Genomic DNA, 27,597 nt, shown 5'->3' on the forward strand with positions numbered 1-27,597 from the left:
AACAAAATGAACACCTAGTCATGTATACATACACTCCCAACCAGTCATTTGCTCGGGATCTGCTTTATCATTAAATAAACATCTTTAATGTTCTGTCTTATCCTTGGGATGTCAGAGAAGCAGAGATAACTGAAAGTAAAAACTATTTTGAAGGAGAGTGACGTCTTTCTTATCCTCTCTCATCACAGGTCCGAACCAAGATGTAACGCTACGGTGATTCGTTCGGCCCATCCTCAACAAGAGCCAAAAGACATCCTACTGGACAAACACTAGTCTCATTCCAGGTGTTACTACAAATCTCCATCAGATACTCAATTCTGATTCACCCTACACTGACTGTACATCACAGAGTTCAGTGTCTACATCTACCAATCACAGTTTTTTAAACAGAAGCTCAGTGCTACATCAACGTAGTACAAATGAGAACACACTCTCTCTCTATCAACATTGTCATGCTCACACAAAAGGAGAGTGTTTCTGTAGAAATATTTCTTGAACAATCTTTCTGTAGAAGTGACCTTATAAAGTTACAACCAAATCTGCAGCATGTTCAAAGCTAGCATTGCCATGATTTCAAGACTGTAAGGAGTCGCTGATCTGTGAGACTTTGGTGGCCGACTCCTCATAACTTTTTTATGCAACTCAGTGAGGATGAATCCACACTATGAAGCACTCAACCTGTCACATAGAGACATGGTTGCCGGGGGTGGAGACTTGGTTGCTAGGGGTGGAGACCTGGTCGCTAGGGGTGGAGACATGACTCCAGAAGGAATGATGATTTCTAGAAGTCACGGTATGATGGTTGGAGCCACAGCGATGCCCTACGTCATGACGGCTGACATCACAAAGTATCACAGTAAGTTGGATTTGCCTCTAGTTTTTAATTTGCAGTGAGTTGCATGTGTTGTATGCTTTCATTTACAGTAAGTTTGATTTACTGCATGATTTAATGCAATTTTTTTTTTTTTTTTTTGCTGTACTAGGTACATTAGTATGTTTTAATTTGGAGTAAGTTTGATTTGCTGTTTATATTGTTTTGATTTGAAGTACCTGTAAAAGTGGTTTCTTTCACAGTGGTTTTATTTTCGCGCTTTTCGCGCTTTGAGGTTGAACCGCGAATTTAACATCACGCGAAAATGTTTTGAACTCGTCGCTTGTTACAACGCTATCATTACCAACCATGAATTTAAACACAGGCGAAAAAGTCGGCACCGATGGAAACCGCGAAAGTTTCTGTATGCGAAAGAAATCACTTTTACAGTAAGTTTGATTTGCTGTACGCTTTTCATTCACAGTAAGTTTGATTTGCCTCTAGTATTCATTCACAGTAAGTTTGATTTGCCTCTAGTATTCATTCACAGTAAGTTTGATTTGCCTCTAGTATTCATTCACAGTAAGTTTGATTTGCCTCTAGTATTCATTCACAGTAAGTTTGATTTGCCTCTAGTATTCATTCACAGTAAGTTTGATTTGCCTCTAGTATTCATTCACAGTAAGTTTGATTTGCCTCTAGTATTCATTCACAGTAAGTTTGATTTGCCTCTAGTATTCATTCACAGTAAGTTTGATTTGCCTCTAGTATTCATTCACAGTAAGTTTGATTTGCCTCTAGTATTCATTCACAGTAAGTTTGATTTGCCTCTAGTATTCATTCACAGTAAGTTTGATTTGCCTCTAGTATTCATTCACAGTAAGTTTGATTTGCCTCTAGTATTCATTCACAGTAAGTTTGATTTGCCTCTAGTATTCATTCACAGTAAGTTTGATTTGCCTCTAGTATTCATTCACAGTAAGTTTGATTTGCCTCTAGTATTCATTCACAGTAAGTTTGATTTGCCTCTAGTATTCATTCACAGTAAGTTTGATTTGCCTCTAGTATTCATTCACAGTAAGTTTGATTTGCCTCTAGTATTCATTCACAGTAAGTTTGATTTGCCTCTAGTATTCATTCACAGTAAGTTTGATTTGCCTCTAGTATTCATTCACAGTAAGTTTGATTTGCCTCTAGTATTCATTCACAGTAAGTTTGATTTGCCTCTAGTATTCATTCACAGTAAGTTTGATTTGCCTCTAGTATTCATTCACAGTAAGTTTGATTTGCCTCTAGTATTCATTCACAGTAAGTTTGATTTGCCTCTAGTATTCATTCACAGTAAGTTTGATTTGCCTCTAGTATTCATTCACAGTAAGTTTGATTTGCCTCTAGTATTCATTCACAGTAAGTTTGATTTAGTACATATGTTTTCATTCACAGCAAATTTCATTTTCATTATGTTTTAATTCACATTGATCTCAGGATTTCTCATCTTTAAGACCCAGTAGTGTGGGGGAGAGTGAACTAGCCTGATTAACCCATTGAGGACGGACTGATTTTGCTATATAACATACATTTCCCATAGACCCCTGCCTGAGTGTACTCGAGACTCCTCCTCAATGGGTTAAATTGATTCATTCACTGTGTGTCCTCTGGTGTGTAGTAGAGAACAGTAGTGCAGGACACCGTTTAAGTTGTCAGTCTCCGACAATCACTATAGTAACAGTCAGTGACTGGAGCTTCTCAACCAATCAAAACCAAGGATTTTGCTGAAATTGTCAGAGACTGACAACTTGTCAGTGCTGACTAAATTGATGAAACACCCCCCAGGTCTTCCAGAATTTGCCCTTTCAAATAGTGAGTACGACATACAGTGTATGCATGGAAGCATGCTTCACAGCAAGAGTCAACTCCAGTTGAGATTTTTCTGCTGCTTGTATGCTGAGTATTTAAAGCTGTACATAATTTGTTACAGGGACAGAGACTCCAACCCAAAGCACCTTCTGATCGGGAGATTCTCCCGCCTGAAACCTCTAGCAAACGGGAGATTCCAAGTTGGTGTGTGCGAAGCGCGAAATTCCCAGGTTCTAGATGCTCTCTAGTGCTACAGCTGCATCTAAGGCTTATTTTTGCAACATATGATAGCAATAAGTAAGATATCCTTTCCCACGGGAGACACAGAGCCAGGGCGGGAGAAATTAAATCATAAGCGGGAGAACGGGAGATTTTGCAAAAATAGGTTTATGGCGGGAAATCTCCCGTCGAAAACGGGAGAGTTGGAGTCTCTGCAGGGATTTCCAAACATAATTTAAGCTAGCCAACCTTTCCATTGCATGATCTTCCCATGCTACCTGTACGTGATAAATCAAGCAAACTGCATCCTTTGTACAAGTAATGATGTTACAATATAAACTTGTTAAAAATTGTTCATTCAAATATTAAGATGAAGTGATTCCTTTGTAAATGCAGAAAAAGCTACATGTACTGTAGCCATGTGCATATAATGTACTGGAATTGGGTATCACAAGCAGAAGTAAAAACAAACAAACAAACAAAGAACTAAACAAACAAAACAAGTCCTCACCTCCTGAGTTTACTACTACACTGTATATATCAGCTCTTCAGCGTACTCCTTTAATTTCGCCTTGTCCCACTCCTCATCGATATTCGCTTTAGCCCCACCCTACTCTTTAGCCCCACCTTACTCTTCAGCCCCACCTTACTCTTCAGCCCCACCTTACTCTTTAGACCCACCCTACTCTTTAGCCCCACCCTACTCTTTAGCCCCACCCTACTCTTTAGCCCCACCTCACTCTTTAGCCCCACCCTACTCTTTAGCCCCACCCTATTCTTTAGCCCCACCTCACTCTTTAGCCCCACCCTACTCTTTAGCCCCACCCTACTCTTTAGCCCCACCCTATTCTTTAGCCCCACCTCACTCTTTAGCCCCACCCTACTCTTTAGCCCCACCCTACTCTTTAGCCCCACCCTACTGTGGTATCACTTTCCCTATCTCACTATGGTACACTGTATCACTTTGCCCGCTATGTTACTGTGATATCATTCGCCCCACCATACCAGGGTATATTGATCACTACTGTGGGGCCACTTTGCCCCACCCACCTGTGGTACATTGTATCACCTTATCCGAGCCATACTGATGTATCAGTAGTGCCTTGCCCCACCATATTATATAATCACTTTGCCCCACCCTAGCTACAATGGTTTCACTTTGTCCCATGCTGTACTGTGGTATCACTTTTTTATCCCCACCCTACCATAGTACTAGTATCACTTTGTCCCCACCCTACTGCATATAATGCATGGTATCCCAACAATTTAACAGTTTTTACCATCAAATGTAAACAATCTGAATAATGTATAAATCTTTCCAACAGATGTTTCACAGTAGCAGATCCAGAGAGGGGCGTACCTGGCGCGTGCCCCCTCTTTTTTATTTAGACAAAACAAAAGAAAAAGACAAAACGGGGGGCTCATATGCGCCCCCTCCCCCTTTAATTTTGTAAAGGTGCCAGCCCTGCCTTTAATGAAATTCTTGGATCCGCCCCTGCTTTGTTATCTCTTCATGCCATAAAGTCAAGTGTCTTTCTCATGGTCTTATACAGTCTTAAATAGTTTAATAGTTTCACCCCATTTTTCACCCTACAATGTATTTTGCTTTACCTTGTTGTGGAATGTACATGTAAGTTTCATGATAACTGTATAAGATTATTTTTTAGTTAAGTACAACAACAACAACAACAACAACAACAACAGCAACAAAACCCACACATCTACAGCTTTATATTGGCTGGGAATTCTGATGAAAACTTTTCACAGGGAGTATGAATTGGTCAGTTCTTATCGCAGTGAAAGTTGGAGTGAGTGATTTCTTACTGAAATGAGATCCGTTGTGGCAGGCAAGAAGGAAGGTGTGTACAATGTATCAATGTACCTGTGTCTTGTGCAACATAGAAAGTAGGTCATGTAAGGTGCCTAGGGTGAATGGGAAACTAACACCGTGGGAAGTTTGGCTTAGCACCGTGATTGGATCCCACTTTTGATGCTATCATAGTGAGAGCTATGGGTACGGAGGAACCAGGTATGTGATTTAACAGTCTGACAGGTTTAGTCTGGAAAAGACTACCTTTGTGTTCTGAGAATCACAGTTTGCACAGAGATGTGGACCATACTTTTCATTGCTCTTCTTTTAACCCGTTGAGGATGAGGCCCGAGTGAGGGCAAGCATTGAGAGATGGGAAATGCGTGTTGTAGCAAAATCAAACAGTCCTCAATGGGTTACTAAACGTCCCGTTTACGTTAGGGAACAGTGATTTTAAAAATGTTGAAGATATCACTTTTGATACATATGTGTAGGTCAATTGTATCACAAAACATCCTACCATATAAAATTTTTGCAATAAAGCATATTAAGTATATCACCATTTTTCTCATTAAACTATTTAACTGTAGATGGTTTGTTCCCATTTTGTATGTAACGTGTATACTTTAACACAAGTTACAGTATACTGAATCAGATTTTTACATCTTGGTTGTTTCTATCCCTAACTCACATCTTAGAACTATTTTTAAGCAGTAATGCTTGGTTTTTGTTTCATCTGCAAATGATAAATTATGTCTTTAAGGAAGGGGGCAGAGCCTTCTCCATTCTTACCATCAAGACATGGTACACAGTAGTTTCATAAAGTGCTTGTGTTTAAAAATCATGACATGATTATGATGGGTGATAAATTATGAGAGATAATTTGATACAGTCTTTGAAAGGAGTTTATTGGCAGAGACCACAAGTCCAATTAAGATATGAATAGATTTGAAATAAAGCTCAAGAGTATGAAATTTCAAGGTGCTACCATCATGGGCAATAAGAGAATTCATGTGCAGAAATCACTGTATCTTTAGTAGCACAACCTTGATATCATCACATGAACTTGTAGGTTTCTGAACTTCAGAGAAATTCATGTTCAAAGTACAGTAGTTTTTATGCCTCCGCCACGAAGTGGTGCCGGAGGCATTAATATGTTTTCGGGTTGTCCGTCCGTCCGTCCGTCCGTCCGTCTTTCCGTCCGTCCGTCCGTCCTTCCGTCCGTCCGTAATGAATTTTGTGGACAGGGTAACTACCAAAACCTTTTGAGGTATCCTAATGAAACTTGGCATGTATGTGTAATAGGGGGTGAAGTTGTGCCTATCAACTTTTGGGTGCACATGCTCAAGGTAAAAGGTCAAAAGGTCAAGGTCAAATGCTTAAAATTTTACTATTTCCCCCATATCTATGCAATGCCTGAAGATATTTTCTTGAAACTTAGTGTATACATGTACTTCCCAATTAAGATTCTCTGGTGAAAGTTTGGGGTCATGAGGTCAAAAGGTCAAAGGTCAAAAGGTCAAGTAAAATGTTAAATTTTCACTTTTTTCTCTGTATCTTGGAAATTGTTCAAGGTATCTTCATGGAACATATTGCATCTACTGACTGGCAGTGGTTATCTAGGGAATTTAGGGTTCATGGGGTCAAAGGTCAGGGGTCAAAGGTCAAGGGCAATACTTCAAAATTTTACTATTTTCCTTATATTTATGCAATGCCAGCAGGACTTTTTTTTTTAAACTTGATGTGTGCATGTATAACCCAATAGAGATTCTCTGGGATTTTTTTTTTGCCAAGAAGGTCAAAGGTCAAAAGGTCAAAGATCAAGTGAAAGTGCTGAACTTAATTCTTTCTCCATATCTCGGAAGTGGCTCAAGTTATCATGAAACTTAGAACATGCTGAATTTATGTATGTTCTGCCTGACAGTGATTCTCTTATAAATCAAAGGCCAGATGAAAATGATAACAATTTACTGTTCAATACAGAAATTGCGCTTTTTCTCCATACCTTGAAAATTACTCAGTGCATAAACTTATGAAATGGTCAAAGTCGAGTTAAAGTTCTTAAATCCCCAAATACATGCTCTCCTATTCATCCAATTAAACATAGGTCAAGGAAGGTAAACATTCAATACATTTGTGACAAACATGTCATTTTAATATTTTGCCAATTTTGTGAAAATGTAATCACACATTGTCCACATGTACTATAGACCTATCAAGAGAATCATGCATTATGGCGGAGGCATACCAGTCGCCATAGCGACATTTCTAGTTGCTTATGAATCTGGTTCAGAAATCAAACCAGTAAATCTTTTTTCCACTTTAATGTCATAAGTCTCTCAAATGAAATAATACCTAATGCCAACTGCTATACTTTTGTGTTCTTGTTTTGGACAGTGAGAATAAATTTCCTTATAATGCAGTGAATAATGCTTGTGTTTAAGTGAGCTCTTCTCTTTTATTATGACAGATACAGTACAGCTAAAAGTTCTCTTGACGTAACAAGTACTGTACATGTGCATGATACAACTTTGTACAGTATTGTCTGTACAGTTGTATGTCAAGATGGTCAGCTGTGAATGAAAAGATAGATGTGAGGTTTAATGGAAAATAGAAGGAAACATAAATCACTACAAAAATAGAACAAGTTCCAGTAAAATTGATGTGCTTATAGACAGATCATGATCTTATCTTTGCTTTAAAAATTCTATCATTTTAAATACACATGTACAGGATATCAATTTAAAAAGTATACTATTAAAGTCCATTTTTCTGTGATATAAAAACACAATTTGTGGTAGTACAAATGTTTGCATGCCATACTGTACGAGCTGAAATTTTCGCGTACAGATACAATGTATTTTCGCGAATTGCTACTTGGAGACATTTTCACGTGTTATTAATTTCGCGTTTGTGAGGGTCTAACTGAACTGTTGTTATTTTCGCGGTTCAAAGGCGATTCGTGAAATTCCCGCAAATAAAACTACCGCGAAAATTTCAGCTCGTACAGTACCTGAACCCATTTTGCATATTGATCAATACACACATTCCATCCCTTAAACCATCACTACACCAATTACTATTCGACACCTATCACTACACCTACAAATCTCTACACCTGCCAATACACCCATTATTAAGGTGTAGTAATGGGTGTAATGACAGGTGTAGAGATAGGTGTAGTGATGTCCATAGCAATCCATAAGTCTCATTGCTGCATACTGAACTCCAAACCTGCCCCATCACCACAGATATTCCATACCCAAACCAATTCCTAGACACTCGGTAAATCCACGCTGAATTCTACAATGTACCTCTGTGTATCTTACACCAGCACCACCCAATACCAATCCCAATCCCATCTCTACACTTCACCCACACCAATTTCACCTAGCTGCCCTACACCAACACCACACCACACCAATTCCCTGTACTCCCAGCCCAGGCAAATCCCACTTGTTATCATGTACACCAATACCACATCACTCCCATCCCACTTCTGTCCTACACTAACACCATCACTACACCACACTTACACTACTTTCAAACCCTTTCCATCTGTCCTTGTGGACCTTACAGTACCTTACACCTTTCACCCATCTTTACCCTTGTATTTCCACAGACGTGTTAATACTTCATCAAACCCCTCACCAATATTCACCTACCTTTCTTGTATCTCTAACAATTTTTTTTTACCCAAGTTCAACTATTGATATCAATTTTTTTTTTTTTTTATGAAAGGAGAACGAGATAAAAGTGTACTACATGGCTTCTTTTGTATAGCCTAGTTGAGACAAATACTACAACTTCTAAATTTGATTAAATTCTTTCTCAGTCTACATTTTTGAGACATGTACAAAGTATATGTCCCTGCGTCTAGTCAGAGTTGGTCATCAGTTTATAGAGCTGTCTGAATTACATGAGTTATTGCTTTGACAGGATATTTTCCCTTTGTGTATCTATGGAGAAAATATTTCTCAGATCATTGTGTACCGTATAATGATTGTACACCATTATTGTCGTTGAATCGACAAGAATCTCAGAAACACAGACATTAAACATTTTCAGTATCAAACATACAATGTGCATGTACAGTGTACGTTCAAATTGTACATCGTAGGTGGTAGATCTAGAGTCGCGAGCGTACAGGGTATAGTCAAATTATACTGACGCAACTATCCTGCAAGGTACAGTTGTAGTACAGTGGACAAAATGTCTGAAATGTGAGACTAGGTGAAATGATCATTAGTGCCTCCACAGCAGTGAGCCAGTGATATTTTCCCACCATAGACCTGTGTGTTAAACCAGGTCTCAATCTCTTCTTACTCTAGTCACATATTAGCCTGCTCCATTTGACTTATGTTTAGCTTTCCACACTGGCTTCCCTCAGATCTGATGGGGAAAAAAATAATAATGACTAATTTTGTAATAATTTGGTAAAGGTCTTTGTTACGTTGTAATCCAATAATTCCGTGTTAAAGGGTGCATTTACAAGTGTATTATACACATTGTGTGTACCGTGTACATGTACATGTACAGTTGTATTATTACTGCCCTTTTAGAGAAAAACAGTGGGTTTCTTGTGCTTCCTTCGTGCATGTTTTACCCCCAGGTACATTTTGTGCACTGAAGGTAGACAGAAGACACTGTAAAGCTTTTGGAAGACCAATAATAAAGATGTTGGCCTTGATTTTGATGGTTGAATAGTTTCTGTACATCAAATTGTAGACCTTTTCTTGGACATGAGGAATCTCCTATAGTAACTTGACTCTCTTTGCCGCAAATCAATTCAGCTGGTCATTTTGACATGGATGTTACAAACTGTAAATCCACTGATTCCTTCACATACAGTGTAGCATTTTATATTGTTTCGTTATAATTCAGGAAAATGAATTATTTATATATTAGTATGGGAGATAGATCCTGATTTAAAAGAAATTTCCCCAAATTGATGTGAACTGAGTGAATGCAGCATCACATAGTAGAACACATCAGTGAATACAAGTATAAAAGTTTGATGAAAATCAGACAATTTGTTCAAACACAGCTTTTCAAAGTTGTAGCCATTGCTGGATGAGATGACTACAGCTGCAGTTTGTGACATCACTGCAGGGGAAAAAGTATTGAGAGTTCCCCAATATTCAATTTCTTTTGAAAAGTACAAATTTCTTGTTACTGACACACGGATACAACACATGATTTACATGTACAGTGTACATGTAAATGGGTAGCTCTTTAATCTTCAGGCTTGCTCTCTGAAAGAGATACACAATATACAATGTAAGTTACTGTAAAACGAGAAATGTTTGCGTGCATTTTAATTTCGCGAATTTCGCGAGCGCCAAGATTCGCGAAATCAAAATGCACGCGAAATGTCTTATCTACACTACATGCATTGAACGCAAGAGGCAATTCGCGAAAATTTCTAGCCACGAAAAAAGCCGTCGGCTCCAATTCGCGAAAATTTTGTGCCGCGAATATATCATGTTTTACAGTAGTTGATCTTTCATTATGCTTTAAAAAATATATATTTTCAGAAATTCTTTGTATATTTTTGTTTTGTTAGAACAAAAAGAAAATATACAAAGAATTCCTGAAAACTGCAATGACGTCACAAACTGTTAATATGGCCTTCTCATCCGTGGGTAGAGGCACTTAAACTTCAAAATCGATGTATTTTATAACCTTTAAAGGCACTATTTGATTTTCCTGGAGCTTCACCGATGTGTTCTAAAAATATTGCTGCATTCACTCAATCCACATGACAGTGAACTGGTTCTTCATAGTTGTATGTTTAATACATAAGTTTCTTGTGATATTTGCAGTGCTTTCTGCATTTAATATGTTTTTAAGTTTTGTTGTCAGATGCTTTCAGCAAAGGACTGTACCTAGCCAACGTCTTTGTCAATAATCATGATCAGTTAACCTTTATTGAATGTAATTGAAGAGGATAAACATTGTTCTTGTGACATAATTTCATGAATATTTGAAAAGGGAGAGCTACAATGTACACAACACGTACCTTATAAATCAGACTGAACACTGCAGTCATACTCTCTCTCTCTCTCTCTCTTCTTTCATCTTTGCCTCTCACGAAAGTATTTTACAGTATTTTTGTGAATGATTGATACACTTTTCCTTCATTGTGTTGCATTTATATAACATTCAATTCTGATGTGTGTCTGTCTCTCTATGTCCAGATTCACCAAGCATCTCGTCACATTCACAATCACTTGGTATGGTTTCCAGGACAACGGCCAGCCCTCACCATGGTAACAATGGAGCCACTTCAGTGCGAAGTCCTCCGAGCCCTACTCCCAGCTCTTCTCCGTCTCACGTGGGAGGCAATGCTATGCATCCTGAAGACCTTCCGGCAAGGTTTGTGTGTGTGCTTCAGAGTCAAACTCTTCAGTCCCACACATTCATTTAGATTGATGACTTCACAGTCAAACTCCTCAGTCCCACCCATTCGTTTAGATTGATGGCTTCAGAGTCACACATTTCAGTCCCACCATTCATTTAGATTGATGGCTTCACAATGTAATTCCTCAGTCCCACATGTTTATTTAATTGATACCTTCAGAATATGATTCCTCAGTGCCACATAATTCCTCATGCTTCCTTCTTGATATACGTAGATTGGTTGGTGTACTCATAATACAAAGAAAGTTTTTTTTTTCTTCTAATTTTGCCCTCGGTGATGATGTCAAATTTCTCAGAAGCATGACAAACTCTAGTTAGCTGCATTACACTCTTTTTTTCTTTTCTTTTTTTGTAGGGTAGAAATCAGAAGAATATTCAAAATTCTGCAAAAGAAAAAAAGGGGAAAAAAACATACCGGGTATTTCTGAATAATATAGCTTGACTTACTTCATATTTAATGCCTCGATCCATGGCGTAAGGTTTCTTTGAAATCTTTCAGTAAATTTCTTTTGAGGGGTTGTATAAAGTTTACATTGAACATTATCAAAACAGACTTTCTGATGGCTACATGCAAAATTCAAACAAGGAAATTTTCAGGTGTTTTCTATGCTTTACCTCTCATTGCTGTAATCTATGATTGCTTTAATCTGAAGCTGTGCTTATGTTATTTTTGTGTCATTCATATCTGGACTTCTTTCTTTCTTTTCCCAACTCAGAGGTCAGAGGTTAACCAAAGAAGCCATGCAAAAATACTTAGAGGACCGATGTCACCAGACAGTCGTTGTTCAACATGCCAAAGTAGCTCAAAAATCATATGGGAATGAAAAACGGTGAGTTGACGTTGTAAAATATTCTAATTGTAATATCAAAGTTACCATCATAGTTGTTTTATTGTAGTTCCCTGCTACAAACCTCTAAAACAAATGCCGATATCCATAATGAGATTACCCTAGAAGGGCAGGCGACTCTTTCTTGTGGCAATCGGATTGATGCCTCTTGCCAAAATAGCTTGATTCTCTTGTCCATAGCGAGTTCCCTTGAATAGCACATTTTAGGTGAGAATACGTCACCCATGGTAGTAGTTGACTCCCTAAAGTCCTTTGTCTGAGAGTGAATTGTCACTTTGCCTAAAAAGTAGAACAAGAGAACCCTGTTATAATGAAATATTAATAATGGTAATAATAATAAGGTTTTCTTTACCTAGTATCGCCTCTTCAGTGTTACCACTGCTCTACCAGAGGATGTTCACTAGCCATGTATTGGAGAGCCCTGTTGTAATGAGATACTCTGGTTAATGAAAATTTTCTTGTTTTAATAAATTAGGGTAATAACAACAATAGTAATAATAAACCGTATTTTTATAGCGCATATCACAAAATAGATTAATGTCTCTATGCACATTGAAAGAAGGAACTAATAGAAATTAGGAAAATAGACATGAGAGAGAAAGAGAGAGAGGAGGCAAAACAAGATGAAAAGTGACAGAGCTGTGACAAACATTGTATAGTGTTAAACCTAGTCCACAGACATGTTAATAAAAAGATGTGTTTTCAACAAACGCTTAAAATCATCTACTCTGTTGGTTTGCTTGAGATATGTAGGTAATTTGTTCCATAACTCTGCTGCTGCAGATAATGTAAGATCTTCTTGCAGTTAATAAAATATTGTTTTGTGGGTGTTTGTTATATTGGGCTTGGCCTGTATCTTGGTGACTTAAAAGTGTGATAGTTTCACACACAAGGAGAATAAATTACTGATGTAATAAATTTCCACAATTTCTTCCACATCAGCCTCCTGTTTGTCTAATTGGCTCACTGAGACATTTTGTCCTTTAGATAAATATCTACATTTGTTCAAGAAATATTCTAACAGCATTTTGGCTATGTGATTGAGAAGTCAGTCAATTGGTTTATACAGGGCGATCCAGATACAACAAATATGGTTGTAACAAAATTTTGTTACAACAAAGTAAAAATTCTGATCCCCAAATCATCATCACTAAATTCTTCCTATGGTATAAAATACCCTTTAGTTATAACAAAATTATGATGTAAGGGAAGAAGACTGCAGGTCCAGAGGTGATATGAAAGCAACTCTTTGCTGGAATGTCAATTGTCATGATGGTAATGACAAGAATCCAGATTGGCTGTTATATTTGAAGCTCTGACTACTACACTGTACAGTAAGAGTTCTATCCTTATACCTTTTATGAAATGGGGCCCTGGTCCCAAGGTCTTTGTTATAATATACCAATGATGCACAGGACAGAGTGGATCAGTGCGAATTGGATGCACGAGTTTAACTTTGGAACTGTTTAAACCCATGTTCTGACTTTACCAGACGCATGGCCATGCATTTGGATTTTACCAGACGCATGGCTCAGTGTGGATCAGTAAAAATCAGTACATGACAACAGACCCATCAGATTGCAGAGGTTCTAAAGCCTATTGGGAATTGAATGTACATCACAAAGTGTTTCCTCGCATGTTTTGTTGTTTGATTTTCTGCAGGTTTTTCTGTCCTCCGCCATGCATCTACCTACTGGACCCAGGCTGGAAGAGGAAGAGGGAACAGGTGTTAAAGGACGGGGAGACGGAGGCTGGTAGCCAAGTGTGTGCCTTCATGGGAATAGGAAACAGTGACCAAGATATGCAGCAACTCAACCTGGAGGGCAAGGTGAGATCGTCGGTGTTTGGTGTAGATGAGTGTTTGGTGTAAGAGTGTTATGTGTAGAAGGGTGCTGTTTGTAGAAGAATAGGGAACAGTGACCAAGATATGCAGCAACTCAACCTAGAGGGCAAGGTGAGGGTATCGGTGTTTGGTGTAGATGTAAATGAGTATCTAGTGTAAGAGAGTGTTGTTTGTAGGAGGGTGTTGTGTGTAGACGAATAGGAAATAGTGACCAGGATATGCAACAACTCAACCTGGGGGCAAGATGAGGGCATGAGTGTTTGGTGTAGACGAGTCTTTGGTGTAAAGAAGGATGTGGTGTATTGAAGAATATGTGTAGATGGATGTTGTGTGTATCAAGTGTATTTTGTGTATTCTAGGGTGTCGTGTACATTTAGAAAGATGTTGTATGTAGATGGGTGTTGCGTGTAGAAGGGTGTTGCTTGTGTGTAGATTGGTGATTTGTGCAGAAGGATTTAGAAGGGTAATTGAAGGTTGTTATATCCAAGGCACAGTAGTATACATGTACTGTACACAAATTAAAAAAGCAACATTTCTTAGGGAACAAAAAATGTGGAGATTGAAGGTTTTCAAGAATCATTGGTCAAGAGTTGATCTCTCCTAACCTGTTGAAGACAATAATGCGTATACTCAGGCAGGTGTCTATGGGAAATATGTGTTGTAGCAAAATCAGTCCATCCTCAATGGGTTAAAGTGATGCTCTGAAGGTCTTCTTCTTCATTCTATTGAACAATTAAGAACAAAATGCCCAGTTGATGGAAGGGAAGATAAGAAAAAAACAGTGATAGAAGAGAGGTGTGATTTTGATTGAAGTTTACATTTCACGTCATAAAGATTTATAACTTTCTTTTCTTCTTTGAGAAAACAGCTCTCTGAATAGCAACCTTTAGGCTTCAGACAGGAACATAATTTTGTATATTCTGCCAGTATTTTACCCTTTACTCTTTTCCTTCTTCAGGCTGTTTTGATTGTATACCGTTTGTGCTCTATAGTTTATACTATAACTTGAAAGTGTAATGATCGTTGTTTTTAATGTTGAAATAAAATGAAGTGAAATGAAATGAACCAGTCCATCTTGACATTTTGGCTGTTATTCTATTTCTATTCTATTTCTGATTTTCCTATCAGGACTACTGTGCAGCCAAGACGCTGTACATTTCAGACTCGGACAAAAGGAAACACTTCTTCCTCACTGTCAAAATGTTCTACGGGAATGGAGACGACATCGGAGTCTTCAACAGCAAGAGGATCAAAGTCATTTCTAAGCCTTCCAAGAAGAAGCAATCCCTTAAGAATGCAGACTGTAAGTTTGTCTCGCAAAGCCATGCTGTATACGCCGAATATTTTGCGAGTTTTTTGTTTTTCGCAAATTTCATGAGTCAGGTGCTTTTCGCGAAATTATAGACACGCCAAAACAATGACTCTGATCTCGATATGAATGTGACGCACACGTATATATTTCTCCACGATCGCAAATATAACCACTTGCAAAATCGTTAGGAAGTCCCAATTCACAAAGATATATGGTGTATACAGTAGTTTGAGATCTTCATCAAGATGAAATCACATCAACAAATGAAAAATATTATAATGCCATGACCTGTATTTGACATTCCTTAAAATGTACACAAATGGACTGTTGCCTAGTAATTTGGCATGTTCATTGATTGACATATTAGGATTGACATTAAAATGTGTCTTGTAATATTACACATATTGAGAATGATGTTAGAATTGTCATAATATTACATCTTGCATATTTTTTTATATTACAACTGTGTACACAGCTATGCATAGAATTGAAGACAATTCTCCCTATCTCTTCAAACCAGTTAACCATGTAACAACTTCTCTGACAGTCTATTTTCTTGACTTGTCAGAGCTCCATGCACAAAACTGTGCTATTTTTACAACTAATGTTAGCCAACTTATCAATGCTTACCATCAGTGATTTCTTCACTTTATTGTATAAAATCTTGGCTATGAAATAGTGTATCTATGTGTGTGGCTGTTACCACTGGGTATAACTGAGTTACAATTAATTGTGAAGTTACTGTAGTCTATGTAACAGCACCAAGGTGTCTCCCTTTCCATGGCGACTCATTTTATGGTTCATTTTAGACACTTTTTGATTTCAGTCTTTATATTCTCTTCTTCCCCAAACTGACTCCCTTGTGTGATATGACCAGTGTGCATCCAGTCTGGATCGACGGTGGCGCTGTTTAACAGACTACGATCCCAGACAGTGAGTACTCGCTACCTCCATGTGGAAGATAATAACTTCAGAGCAAGTTCACAGCAGTGGGGAGCCTTCACCATCCACCTCTGTGAGTTCAAGTCTATTCACTTTAATTCCTATTATTTCAACTTATTTCTATTTAAATCATTTCAATTCAATTCATCTAGATTCAATTCAGTTCCATGTAATGCAATTCATTTCAGTTCATTTCAATTCTGTTATACTTTATTTCCATCAAGCAATGGCAATACATCTTACAAAGTATATATTTGACATACATGTATTGTGTTTAACAATTTGTTTGGTACAATATCATACAGTAAAATTACGAATATTGACTGCTTTGAGGGACATGGTCAAAACTACAGTCAACGGCAATTATTCATCTTCGCACAAGTTCAATGATTGCCGATAAAGTCTTTCCAAGTCCTCGTCTCTCTATAGTCTAATGATTTTAATTCCTCATTAGTCTCATTTTCTCTAAGTTAAAGCTATTTCTTCAGTCCAAGTAGATTCGACTTATGCAAGATTGACTGTATAAGTCCAGATGTAATTTCTCAATAGTGCTATGCACTATTGAGAAACTACCAAGGCCAAAGAGTTTTAACCGTGACCCGAAAGCAGCATTCAATATTTATTTTGTATGCCGCATCCAACTCAATTTAAGATATCTATTCTAAATTAGGGCATTGACACAAAATTTGTCTTGATACCAGTCAGAGATAATGAATAGAGTATAATCTCAAAATGCACAAATGTAGATACGCACACAAGATATGCTTACACTTATCTCAAAAAACCACTAGTCAACTGCCAGGCATTGTAGCAAAAAATAGTGACTGTACCTTTAACCAATCAGAATCGAGAAATGAGGTATGTAATATATACAAATAATGCACAGCCTGGCGTGCATTAGTGTTAGTGCTGCACTCAAGTTTCTAATAGCAAGGACAACACCAATACTGTACTTGAACTGACAAACTTGGATAATCCTGTGAGGCTGGTGTTAGCCATTAGGTAAAAAACATGTAAATTGCTGCTAAGAATAGTGGACCTCAGTTCAGCAGACAACATTCAATATCAGGCCCAACGTCAGTAACCAGATATATGTCATACAGTATACAAATGATGCACAGGACAGAGTGGATCTGTGAGAATTGGATGCGCAAGTTTAACTTTGGAACTGTTTAAATGCACTGAGTTGGTTGTGACTGACAGCCATGTATTAGGGGAGTTTAATACTTGTTGAGTCATGATCAGCTTAAAGGGATCGTACAGTTTTGGTTGAGACCTAATTTCAGGTTTCTAACATTTTTTGGTGACATAATGAAAAAAACTTCTAATGAAATATGAAAGAACATGTAATTCTATGAGGAATTCAATGTTTATTTGGCGAAAATTGGTTTTGAAATGGCTGAGATATCCAAAAAAGAGCAATTCTAATAAAGTGTGGGACCCACGCTTTATTACGATCATTTTGTTTTACTTTGTTTTTGGATGTTTCAGTCATTCCAAACCCGATTTTCATCAAATAAACTTTGAATTCCTCTTAAAATGGTATGCTCTGTACTATTTCATAAGTGTTTTCTCGGTATATCGTAAAAAGTTAAAAGCCCAATTCTCATCTCCACCAATACTGTACCATCCCTTTAACTTTGGAACTGTTTAAATGCACTAAGTTGAGTGTGACTGACAGCCATGTGTTAAGGGAGTTTGATACTTCTTGAGTCATGATCAGCTTAAATGATGGAGATAATAAAAGCCATGTTTGTGTGATTTCTCTCCACAGTGGATGATGATGAGTCAGAGAGTGAAGAGTTCACTGTGCGTGAAGGTTACATCCACTACGGCTCCACCATCAAACTTGTGGACACCATTACTGGCATGGCCCTCCCTAGACTGGTGAGTGACCTTTTGACCTCTAGAGGTCAGATTGTGTCAGAACTTTAACCTTTGATACAACACTTTGCTGAAGTTAATTTGTTACCTTTAACCTAGGTCAGATTGTGTCAGAACTTTAACATTGGACGAGTCATTTCTTTGGAGTTTATTTGTGACTTTTGACCTAGGTCAGATTATGTCAGAGCTTTAACCTTTGGAGAGCTTGTCTTACCAGCCTACTTCTTGCTAGCGTCAGCAATCTTAGACAGATTCTTATGAGGCTAACCAACCTTTGGAACAAAATATTGGATTCAGTTGTTTACATGATTTTTTTTTTTTTAAAGGAGATGTGTTTAAGCTGAGTGTTTTATTTCAGTGAAGACTTTGTGCTTTATAAAGTTTTCCTAACTTGTTGATTTCACAAAAATACTCGACTTGCAAAATTCACAAAGATTGAATGTGGAAGTGTGAAACATACTCCAAAATACAGTGTGTGACAAATTGTGAGAGATTTTCCTTGCTGTCTGATATCTCTTTTTTAATAGTTCTTAGCTGATTTTAACAAATTTGTAGCAGACTACTTGATGACTTGGGTGTGTTACACTCTTCCACGTCTTAAGAACAATGATAGCACCCCCTCCAAAAACAGCAATTTACTGAAAAGGCTATCCATCCCACTACTGGTAAATAAATAAATTTAAAAAAAATACAAAAATAGTGCTTTAGTTCTTTGTTTTTCTTGAATCAGTAGATTTGTTATAGCAGTCATTGATTCATTCAATACTTCAATTTTCTCCCCCATTTTCTCTTGTTCTATTCAGATCATCCGTAAGGTGGACAAACAGATGGCACTGTTAGATGCCGACGATCCTGTCTCTCAACTCCACAAATGTGCCTTCTACATGAAAGACACCGACAAGATGTACCTATGTCTCTCACAGGAGAGGATCATTCAGTTTCAGGTGAACTGTGTGACACAAGGTGTAACTAGAGTCTGAGACAGATGACATGGTGTAACTCTTATTATATACCTCATTTCTAGAATCTTCTCATCGGATTGGTTAAAAGGGGAGTCATGAAAATAGTTGTGCCCTATTTTTGAGTTACTGTGACCGGGGCCCGGGCACAGTTAGTAAATAGGTTTGGAGACAGTCGCGACCCCGTACACATAGATCGCTCATAATGTACGCACCAATGACACGACCGCCGCGCATTCGATGAGCGTGCTGTAAAAGAGACTAGCGGACTGGTTTGGAGACAGTCGAACCCCGCGTACACTGTACACATAGATGATCACTCATGTACGCACCAATGATACGACCACCGCGCTGTCGATCAGCATTGATTACGAGTGCTGTAAAAGAGACTAGAATCTATATTTTCGGTATATAAAACAAATAATGACTGCTTGATATTCGGGGTACAGTTAAAATCATGTAGGCCCTCGGTGATGTGAAAACCATAACCATGCCCTCAGCTTCGCTTCGGGCGTAGTTACAGTTTTCACATCACCGTGGGCCCATAATTTTAACTGTGCCCCTCATAGCAGTCATTATTTGTATACTGGAATCTGGGATAGGTGACACGATGTAACTATTGCTGGAGTGTAAGACATGACACGATGTAACTATTTCTGGAGTGTAAGACATGACACGATGTAACTATTGCTGGAGTGTAAGACATGACACGATGTAACTATTGCTGGAGTGTAAGACATGACACGATGTAACTATTTCTGGAGTGTAAGACATGACACGATGTAACTATTTCTGGAGTGTAAGACATGACACGATGTAACTATTTCTGGAGTGTAAGACATGACACGATGTAACTATTGCTGGAGTGTAAGACATGACACGATGTAACTATTGCTGGAGTGTAAGACATGACACGATGTAACTATTGCTGGAGTGTAAGACATGACACGATGTAACTATTTCTGGAGTGTAAGACATGACACGGTGTAACTATTGCTGGAGTGTAAGACATGACACGATGTAACTATTTCTGGAGTGTAAGACATGACACGGTGTAACTATTGCTGGAGTGTAAGACATGACACGATGTAACTATTGCTGGAGTGTAAGACATGACACGATGTAACTATTTCTGGAGTGTAAGACATGACACGGTGTAACTATTGCTGGAGTGTAAGACATGACACGATGTAACTATTGCTGGAGTGTAAGACATGACACGATGTAACTATTGCTGGAGTGTAAGACATGACACGATGTAACTGTTTCTGGAGTGTAAGACATGACACGGTGTAACTATTGCTGGAGTGTAAGACATGACACGGTGTTATTCTCACAGGAGTCTAGCACAGGCGACGCAGTGTAACTCATACTGGGGTCTAGGACAGATGAAGCGGTGTAACTATTATTGGAGTCTATGATGACATGGTGTCGTTATTATTAGAGTCTAGGATAGCTGACATGGTGTAACTATTACTTGAGTCTAGAACAGATGACACAGTGTAACTCTAACTTGAGTGTAAGACATGTGACACATTGTAACTGTTCATGGAGTCTAGGACAGCTAACACGGTGCAACTCTTACTGGAAGTGCAGGTAGCATAGTGTTTTAGTAGTACCATTCTAAATTTGATGTAAGTTTCTTGTTGTACTGAGGATGTATTGTAGGTAATGACAGTTTGCAATGCACTCTCTCCCTCATTTACTTCACCATGCCAACCTTCAAGTAACACATGACACCTGATGTGTTTATGTTGACACAGGCTACACCTTCCCCAAAAGACGCCAAGAAAGAAATCATCAATGACGGTGCCTCTTGGACAATCATAAGTACAGACCGAGCTGAGTACAAGTTTTATGAAGGCATGGGACCAGTGAAGTCTCCCGTCACTCCTGTACCACTCGTCTCTGATCTCCATGTGAGTTTCTCTTATCTTAACACCAAACACCAAACATGGCTTTCAGGTTATTCAAGTTCACATATAAAAGACTAACATTCCTTCTCTGGCACAGAATGAGTGACACAGGAAATTCTGCAGACAAACTCGATGGTTACCAACATCCCTGTGGATATCATTTTGACCTTCATGAATACCAACTTTACCTTCATGGATACTATACCTTATCATGAGAGACATTAGTCAATGGACATCATTCTCGCTTTGATGAAAATCAGTCATTCAGTGCAATATTTTATGTTAATCTTATTAATTAAACAGAAATACCAAGGTTATGGTCAGTCTGGCTAAGGAAGGTGTATTATATTGTATTTTGTTACAGATATCAGTACTTTGGCAGTGATTGATAAATGATGTAATTGACAGAACTTTGGTTTGGAAGAATTTTGGTGGGTTCCAAATAATCTGAAGAAGATATTATAGACTTTGTAATAAGATGTAGAGCACATATTTAGACATTCATTTGGCTACATTAGTGATGTTGAGGGTATTATAGATCAACAGAAGTCAACTTGCATACCTTGCATCACATAGGTCCTTAGATGAATAGGTTATATTTTCAACATAACTAGTAGAGATATGACAACGGTTTCCTAGAAAGTAGTAAGTACCATGATGTTTTTATTTGACTCATCTTGACAGCTGAATGGTGGAGGAGATGTTGCCATGCTGGAGCTAAGAGGGGAAAACCTCACCCCAGAACTCAAGGTGTGGTTTGGATGTGTGGAGGCAGAAACCATGTACAGGTAAGGAAAGTTTGCTGGAAATGAAGAAATGAGATGTCAAACGAATGAAACTCAAATTTATTCCATCTGAAGGGGGGGGGGGGGGGCGGTGTTTCACAAAGCTATTCTTAAAGTTACGAAGGACTTAAGAACGACTGGTGATCAGGTCTTGTGCTGAATTATTGAGAGTCTGATAAGTATAGCACATAAGAACTGATCACCAGTCATTAAGTTCTTCGTAACTTTAAGAACAGCTTCGTGAAACAACCCACAGGACTGAAGAAATAAGGTGTTGAATGAATGAATCTAAAATTCATCCCACTTCACCCTCCACCCCCCCCCCCCCCCTCTCTCCATCCCTGCTTCACCTGCAATAAAGAAATGAGAAGTAAATCTCAAATTCATCCATTCTCCCCCCCCCCCATCTCTCTCTCTCTCTCTCTCTCTCTCTCAGAACCCCTGCCCTTTGGTGTAGCAAGAGTTTTGCTCAAACTGTACTTATTGTACCAGGACTGCACTGTACTGCTATTCAAATGTTTCTTTCTCTATAATGTCAAAAGATCCCATGATCCAGCTCCTCCAGAAAGTATGGAGAACAATGTTTGCCTTAAAGGGACTAAACATTTCTGGTTGAGGTAAGGATTCAAGTTTATAAAATTTTTCGGTGTGATAATGAGAAACCTCTTATGAAATGATAAAGAGCATGTAATTTCAAGGAAGATTCTACATTTATTTGATGAAAATTGGCCTCGAAATGGCAGAGATATTCAACAAAAAAAAAAGCGATCCTGATGAAATTAACAGGCCACTACTTTTATTCGGATCTCTTTGTTTTACATTCATATCTCAGCCATTTCAAAACCAATTTTCATCACATAAACTTTTGATACCCCTTAGAATTGTATGCTCTTTAAAATTTCATAGAGTGGTTTATTATCTAGCAAAACTTTACAAGCTGAATCCTCACCTCAACCATTCAGAGACTCCAACTCTCCCGTTTTCGATGGGAGATCTCCCGCCGAAATCCCATTTTTGCAAAATCTCCCGTTCTCCCGCTTGAGATTTGATTTCTCCCGCCCCTTGCTCTGTGTCTCCCGGTGGAAAGGATTTCTTACTTATTACTTATCGTATGTTGAAAAAATAAGCCTTAGATAGCACCAGAGAACATCTAGAACCCTAGGAACTTCGCGCTTCGCACACATCAACTTGGAGTCTCCCGTTTGCTAGGGGTCTCGGGCGGGAGAATCTCCAGATCAGAAGGTGCTGGGGGTTGGAGTCTCTGACCATTACTGTACAGTCCCTTTTCTCCATATCAGGCCTCCACAAAGTCTATGTGGCATAATGGCAGTAAAATTTGTGAAATGTGTAGACTATATTTTCTTTGTATTGTTCTACTGCTATGAACTCCTGAACTGTTCCTATGTACAGAGAAGGGACACAGAATTGATAAAAATTAAAAAAATAAAATCCATGTTAATGATGATGTCAATTTATAAAGCTCAAAACCTACATGTATGTTCATAATTATATTCTTGTACACTGCTTAAAAATGTGTAGAGAAATTTCCCATTTAATTCTATATTTGTGTTCATGTTGCCTTTTATGTATTTACAGTATTTAATCAAATTTGTTTGGAACATGCAGTTACTAAAAATTGGCAGTTGCAGCCAAGTGGCATCGCTATGCATAGAGAGGCTATATGAGGAGAAATGGTGTGCCTTAGCAAACCAGCATGATGTAATGGAAAGAAATCAAGCTGAAAGGCAGAAATCAGTCAATGAATCTAGAAAACCATCAAGCTTGCAGTGACGTATAGTCCCATGCATTTCTTTCTGTGTAGGAACACAGACTGTCTGCTGTGTGTAGTCCCAGATATCTCGGCACTGGTTGGAGAATGGAGGTACGTCCACCGTCCCACACAAGTCAACATCATGCTGGTCCGTCAGGATGGTATCATATACCCCACTGGGCGTGTCTTCACCTACACACCGGAGCCTTGCCCCCCGCAGCACTGCCCTGTGGCGGAAAGCGTCGTCAGGAATCGGCGTCACGACCAGGGCCTTCCCATCATGCAACCTGAGACGATGCAGGCCGTGCAGGGAGCTATTGGGGGCTCCCTGAATGGCATGATGGCATACACCGGTGGCATGTTAGACTAGGCTTGGTGTATGAATCGGTGTACTGGACTAGTCTCCTACATGTATGGTGTGCCATATCAGTGTACTCTCTGTGTAGTGACTACACAACATAAGGTACTACACCAGTGTACTCTGCTTGTTTATAATGCAAAGTGTACTACTTCAGTGTACTTTCCAAATACTACACTGCATAGTGTATCAGTTCAGTGTGCTGCACAAGGCAGCTACACTGCTCAGGGTACTACACCAAGGTACTCACCTTCTAATTGCATTAAACAGTGTACTACACCAGTGTAACAGCCTTGGAAGGTTGCAGAAACACCGAGCAAGACTCCTGCAATTCTGATGAATCTGTTAGATGAATCCCCATGGCATTCACATGGACTCTGACTGTAAGCTGAGTCTGAAACTAGTCTCGTGTCTCGAGTTCTTGGTCCCGGATCAAGAGATCTCAATTTGGAGTCCAGTGATGGAGCAGAACCTATCAGGAGTGACTGCATGGTGTCAAAACATCTGGTGTTACACTCTACACTGTACACTCCAACAGGTGTTATCAGCCTCAAGCATGTTTCAAGTGTCAAAGATGAGAATCCTTTCAACTCTTCTTCTCTTCCAAATGATGGACACGTTCTTTCCCTTTTGTAATCTTCACTGCCAGTACACTGGAAAGATGATCTATTTTTATAAAAACTTGTAGATTTTTATTGTACTTCCTCTACAATATTGTGCAACTCAGCAAGGGGTCTTTGGCAAATTTTTGCTGAAACCTGAATGCAGCAGATTGTGACAACCATGTGCCATCTTCACCATGTCCTGAGAATAGTCCTTTGTGAGGTATTAACCTGGACTACTCTTACGAGTTTGTGACAGGTCAATGAAATGTTCAATGACTTTTGGTGTATGTGCCTTCCAAAGTCTCTCAGTGACCCTGAGGTCAAATGTCATGCATATAAAGGTCAAATGCCATGCATATATTAAAGGTCACGTGACTGCATTGTACCAATCACAGAGTAGAGTTTTGGGCCATGTTGAGTATATCTACTATATATTTATTTCGCCATGATTTGATCATCATTTATGCTCGTTTTAGATCGACAAAATGTGAAAGAGTCACATCTTGGTTTGTGTATGCCAAATTGTAAAGATTGTTACATGTTACTTTCTGCCTGTATCTTGATATGTTATGTGTACATGACTTTGCTCTCCAATCCAATATGTCTGCTAATGACCTCGTACAGACCAACCATTGGTCAGAGATGTCACACTGTTAGTTTGAGAGATCTTTCAGACGACTGAAAAATCTCTCCTGTAAATCATCCTTGTGTATCATTATTGTAACCGTGTTTGGAGTTGCACACATTTCAGACACTCAAATTCTCAACAACAACAACAACAAATTCAGATGATTCAAAAGAAATAAAAATCTGTCTCATCATTTGAATGACTTGTGATGATATCTCATAAGGTTCCTGTCCTCCGTTTGTCAATCAAGATTCTAGACTCATGATTACAATAATTTGCTTTCAGTTGCAAGAAATATCTCGATTGCAATCACGATTCTTCTAATCGAGATTATAGTCATGATTACAGAAGAGATTTTTCTGCCATCTGAAAGGGTATTCAACTCATTTTTTATGAGTTACTCATGGTTACACCTGCTTTGTTTCCCTACTTGGTCCAGCAGGCAGAATATGTCCCCTGATTCTAGAGTTATTAGAACATGTGATGCTGTACCAGTCAGTATAGCACTGTAACAGTCAATATAACACTGTAGCAGTCAATATAACACTCTAGCAGTCAATATAACACTCCAGCAGTCAATATAATATTGTATGTTGCCCCATTGGGGTGTTACCCCCTGAATTTGATTCTTTATCTCCATTTAATTCCAACTTTTATGAAACAGAGCCCAGATGAGTAAATATTTTAGAGCTAATAGTTACGTTCAGACCACAAACCCCTTACCTCAAGGTTAGTAAACCTCGAGGTTAAGCTCTTGCCCCCTAACTACGACCTGCTTCCACACAACGAATGTTAACCTCGAGGTTAAGCTTCTGCCCCTTTGAGTACGTTGATTTTTGTGTCCACACGGTGCTTAACTACAAGTGGGACCCCCTGCGGCTCGTGGTTAGAGCACTAACCATAATATTTCTTGTAGCTCTTAACAACCTACGAGTGCGTCTTCACGGTCCCTAACTACATGCTCTAACCTCGAGGTTTCCTAACCTCGAGATTAAGGCTTGTCGTCTGAACGTAACTGTAGTCACTATAGGATCATTAATTGTACCTGTGGGAAGAGTTTTCTTGGCAGTGTCATTACTGCAGTAAATTGCTTGATTTTTCCCTCACTTGTTGGTTGTGTTAAATGTCATTCAATTTCGCATAACATTTTTTCTTCGCTACTGAATTGAATTGATTGTTTTACAAAAGGGGCCTGAGCTTCAATCCTTCCAGAATCTTTTTCACATTACAAGAAAAATCTGTGATAACAAGTCCAGGCAATTTTACCTTGTTATAGCTTGTACATCATGATAAAGGTACTGAAAAAAGAGACCAACTGAATACAGTAATAGCAAAATCAGGCCCGCGAATTTACCTCACTAATAGCGGCAGTTTTGTTATAAGCGAGCTTGTTATTACGGGTGCTGTTCGTTATTCCGAAGGTCCGCTATTCCAAAGGTTCGTTATTCCGAAGGGTCGTTAATCCGAAACACGCAAATTCCCTATACCTACAGGTTCGTTAATCCGAAGATGAAAAAGGGTTCCATTAATCCGAAAATTTGTGGCGTTATTCCAAAGGTTCGTTATTCCGAAGATTGGTTAATCCGAAAATGAAATTCGGAGCAATGAACCTTTGGAATGACGAATCTTAGGAATAAAGAGCCTTCGGAATAACGAGCAGTAACCATTTTTACTGGGGGCGCCAGTTCTTTGAAGTAGAAAATCAAACTGGAGCAGAATAATATTGTACTCCCATGGCTGATGATATTAACCTGTTAAGGGCTTTTTGATTTTGCTACAGCACGCGTTTCCCATAGACATCTCTCTAGAGTACCTTTTTACTTTCTGAAATACTTTTGTCACTCTGGCCTTCAGCTCTGTACAAACATAGATGCGACTGACTCATACAATGTATTGTACAGACTAGAGTAGGTGGGGCCAAAGTGTATACATGTTGCAGTGGGTGGGGCCACATTGAATACATTCTAGAGGGGGCGGGGCCAAATTGTATACAAGCTGCAGTGGGTGGGGCCAAAGTGTATGTGTACTACAGTGGGTGGAGCTAAAGTGTGTACATGCTAACAGTGGGTGGGGCCAAACTGTACACATACAAATACTAGTAGTTGATTGAGCCTTATCAGTGATTGTCGTACTGCCGATTCTGAATTGCGTAGCCCGCCACAAGGACAATGCATGGTTACAGGCAGTGGCCAAAGTATACATTATGTCAATGCATCAAACTTTACTATAGTTCAAAAGTTTGTTGAAGCCGAGTACTAAATATTATTTTTATGTATTGTACATGTATTTCATTTATGCCTAGCTTCTATTTTTTTTTCAGGTGTACATCAGTAAGTAGTGCGATGTTCTTATTATTATGTTATACAGAATGTATCACCACAGTAGCTGAAGAAATGTAAATGTGTGGAACATTTTACCCTTCACCTGTGTTGATAGGAGAATTTTGTATGCAAGAATGTCATTACTGCTGAGGGAAAAAGAAAGACCACAAACTAAACTTGTAAAAAAACACTCTCCAAACTCGCTGAAATCAGCCTCTCATCCAGACCACCCTTTGAAAACTCTCGTCAGACACAGCTACAATGTAAGTCCACAGCCAGACGTTTTCTACAACTTAGAAAGCTGC

At 38.7% G+C, this 27,597-nt stretch overlaps 1 protein-coding gene across 1 annotated transcript; it reads left to right on the forward strand.

The window, feature by feature from the left end:
- Nucleotides 1-526: 526 nt before the first annotated feature.
- On the forward strand, nucleotides 527-24,481 carry LOC139745294 (recombining binding protein suppressor of hairless-like). The gene is made up of 11 exons (XM_071655692.1): nucleotides 527-856; nucleotides 10,898-11,075; nucleotides 11,837-11,950; nucleotides 13,631-13,796; nucleotides 14,940-15,114; nucleotides 16,001-16,138; nucleotides 17,840-17,952; nucleotides 18,753-18,893; nucleotides 20,672-20,827; nucleotides 21,509-21,612; nucleotides 23,432-24,481. The coding sequence occupies exons 1-11, from the start codon at nucleotides 652-654 to the stop codon at nucleotides 23,748-23,750; spliced, it is 1,809 nt and encodes a 602-aa protein (XP_071511793.1). The 5' UTR covers nucleotides 527-651; the 3' UTR covers nucleotides 23,751-24,481.
- The last annotated feature ends 3,116 nt before the right edge of the window (nucleotides 24,482-27,597 follow it).

The sequence above is a fragment of the Diadema antillarum genome, unplaced genomic scaffold, assembly GCF_040938485.1.
Source record: "Diadema antillarum isolate AM-2024a unplaced genomic scaffold, OU_Dant_1.0 seq00001250_RagTag, whole genome shotgun sequence".
Lineage (NCBI taxonomy): Eukaryota > Metazoa > Echinodermata > Echinoidea > Diadematoida > Diadematidae > Diadema > Diadema antillarum.

Coding starts and splice junctions, on each gene's coding strand:
- LOC139745294 (XM_071655692.1), top strand. CDS start 652: ATGAATCCACACTATGAAGCACTCAACCTGTCACATAGAGACATGGTT. Junction 857..10,897: donor TGACATCACAAAGTATCACA/GTAAGTTGGATT, acceptor CTCTATGTCCAG/ATTCACCAAGCATCTCGTCA. Junction 20,828..21,508: donor CACTCGTCTCTGATCTCCAT/GTGAGTTTCTCT, acceptor TCATCTTGACAG/CTGAATGGTGGAGGAGATGT.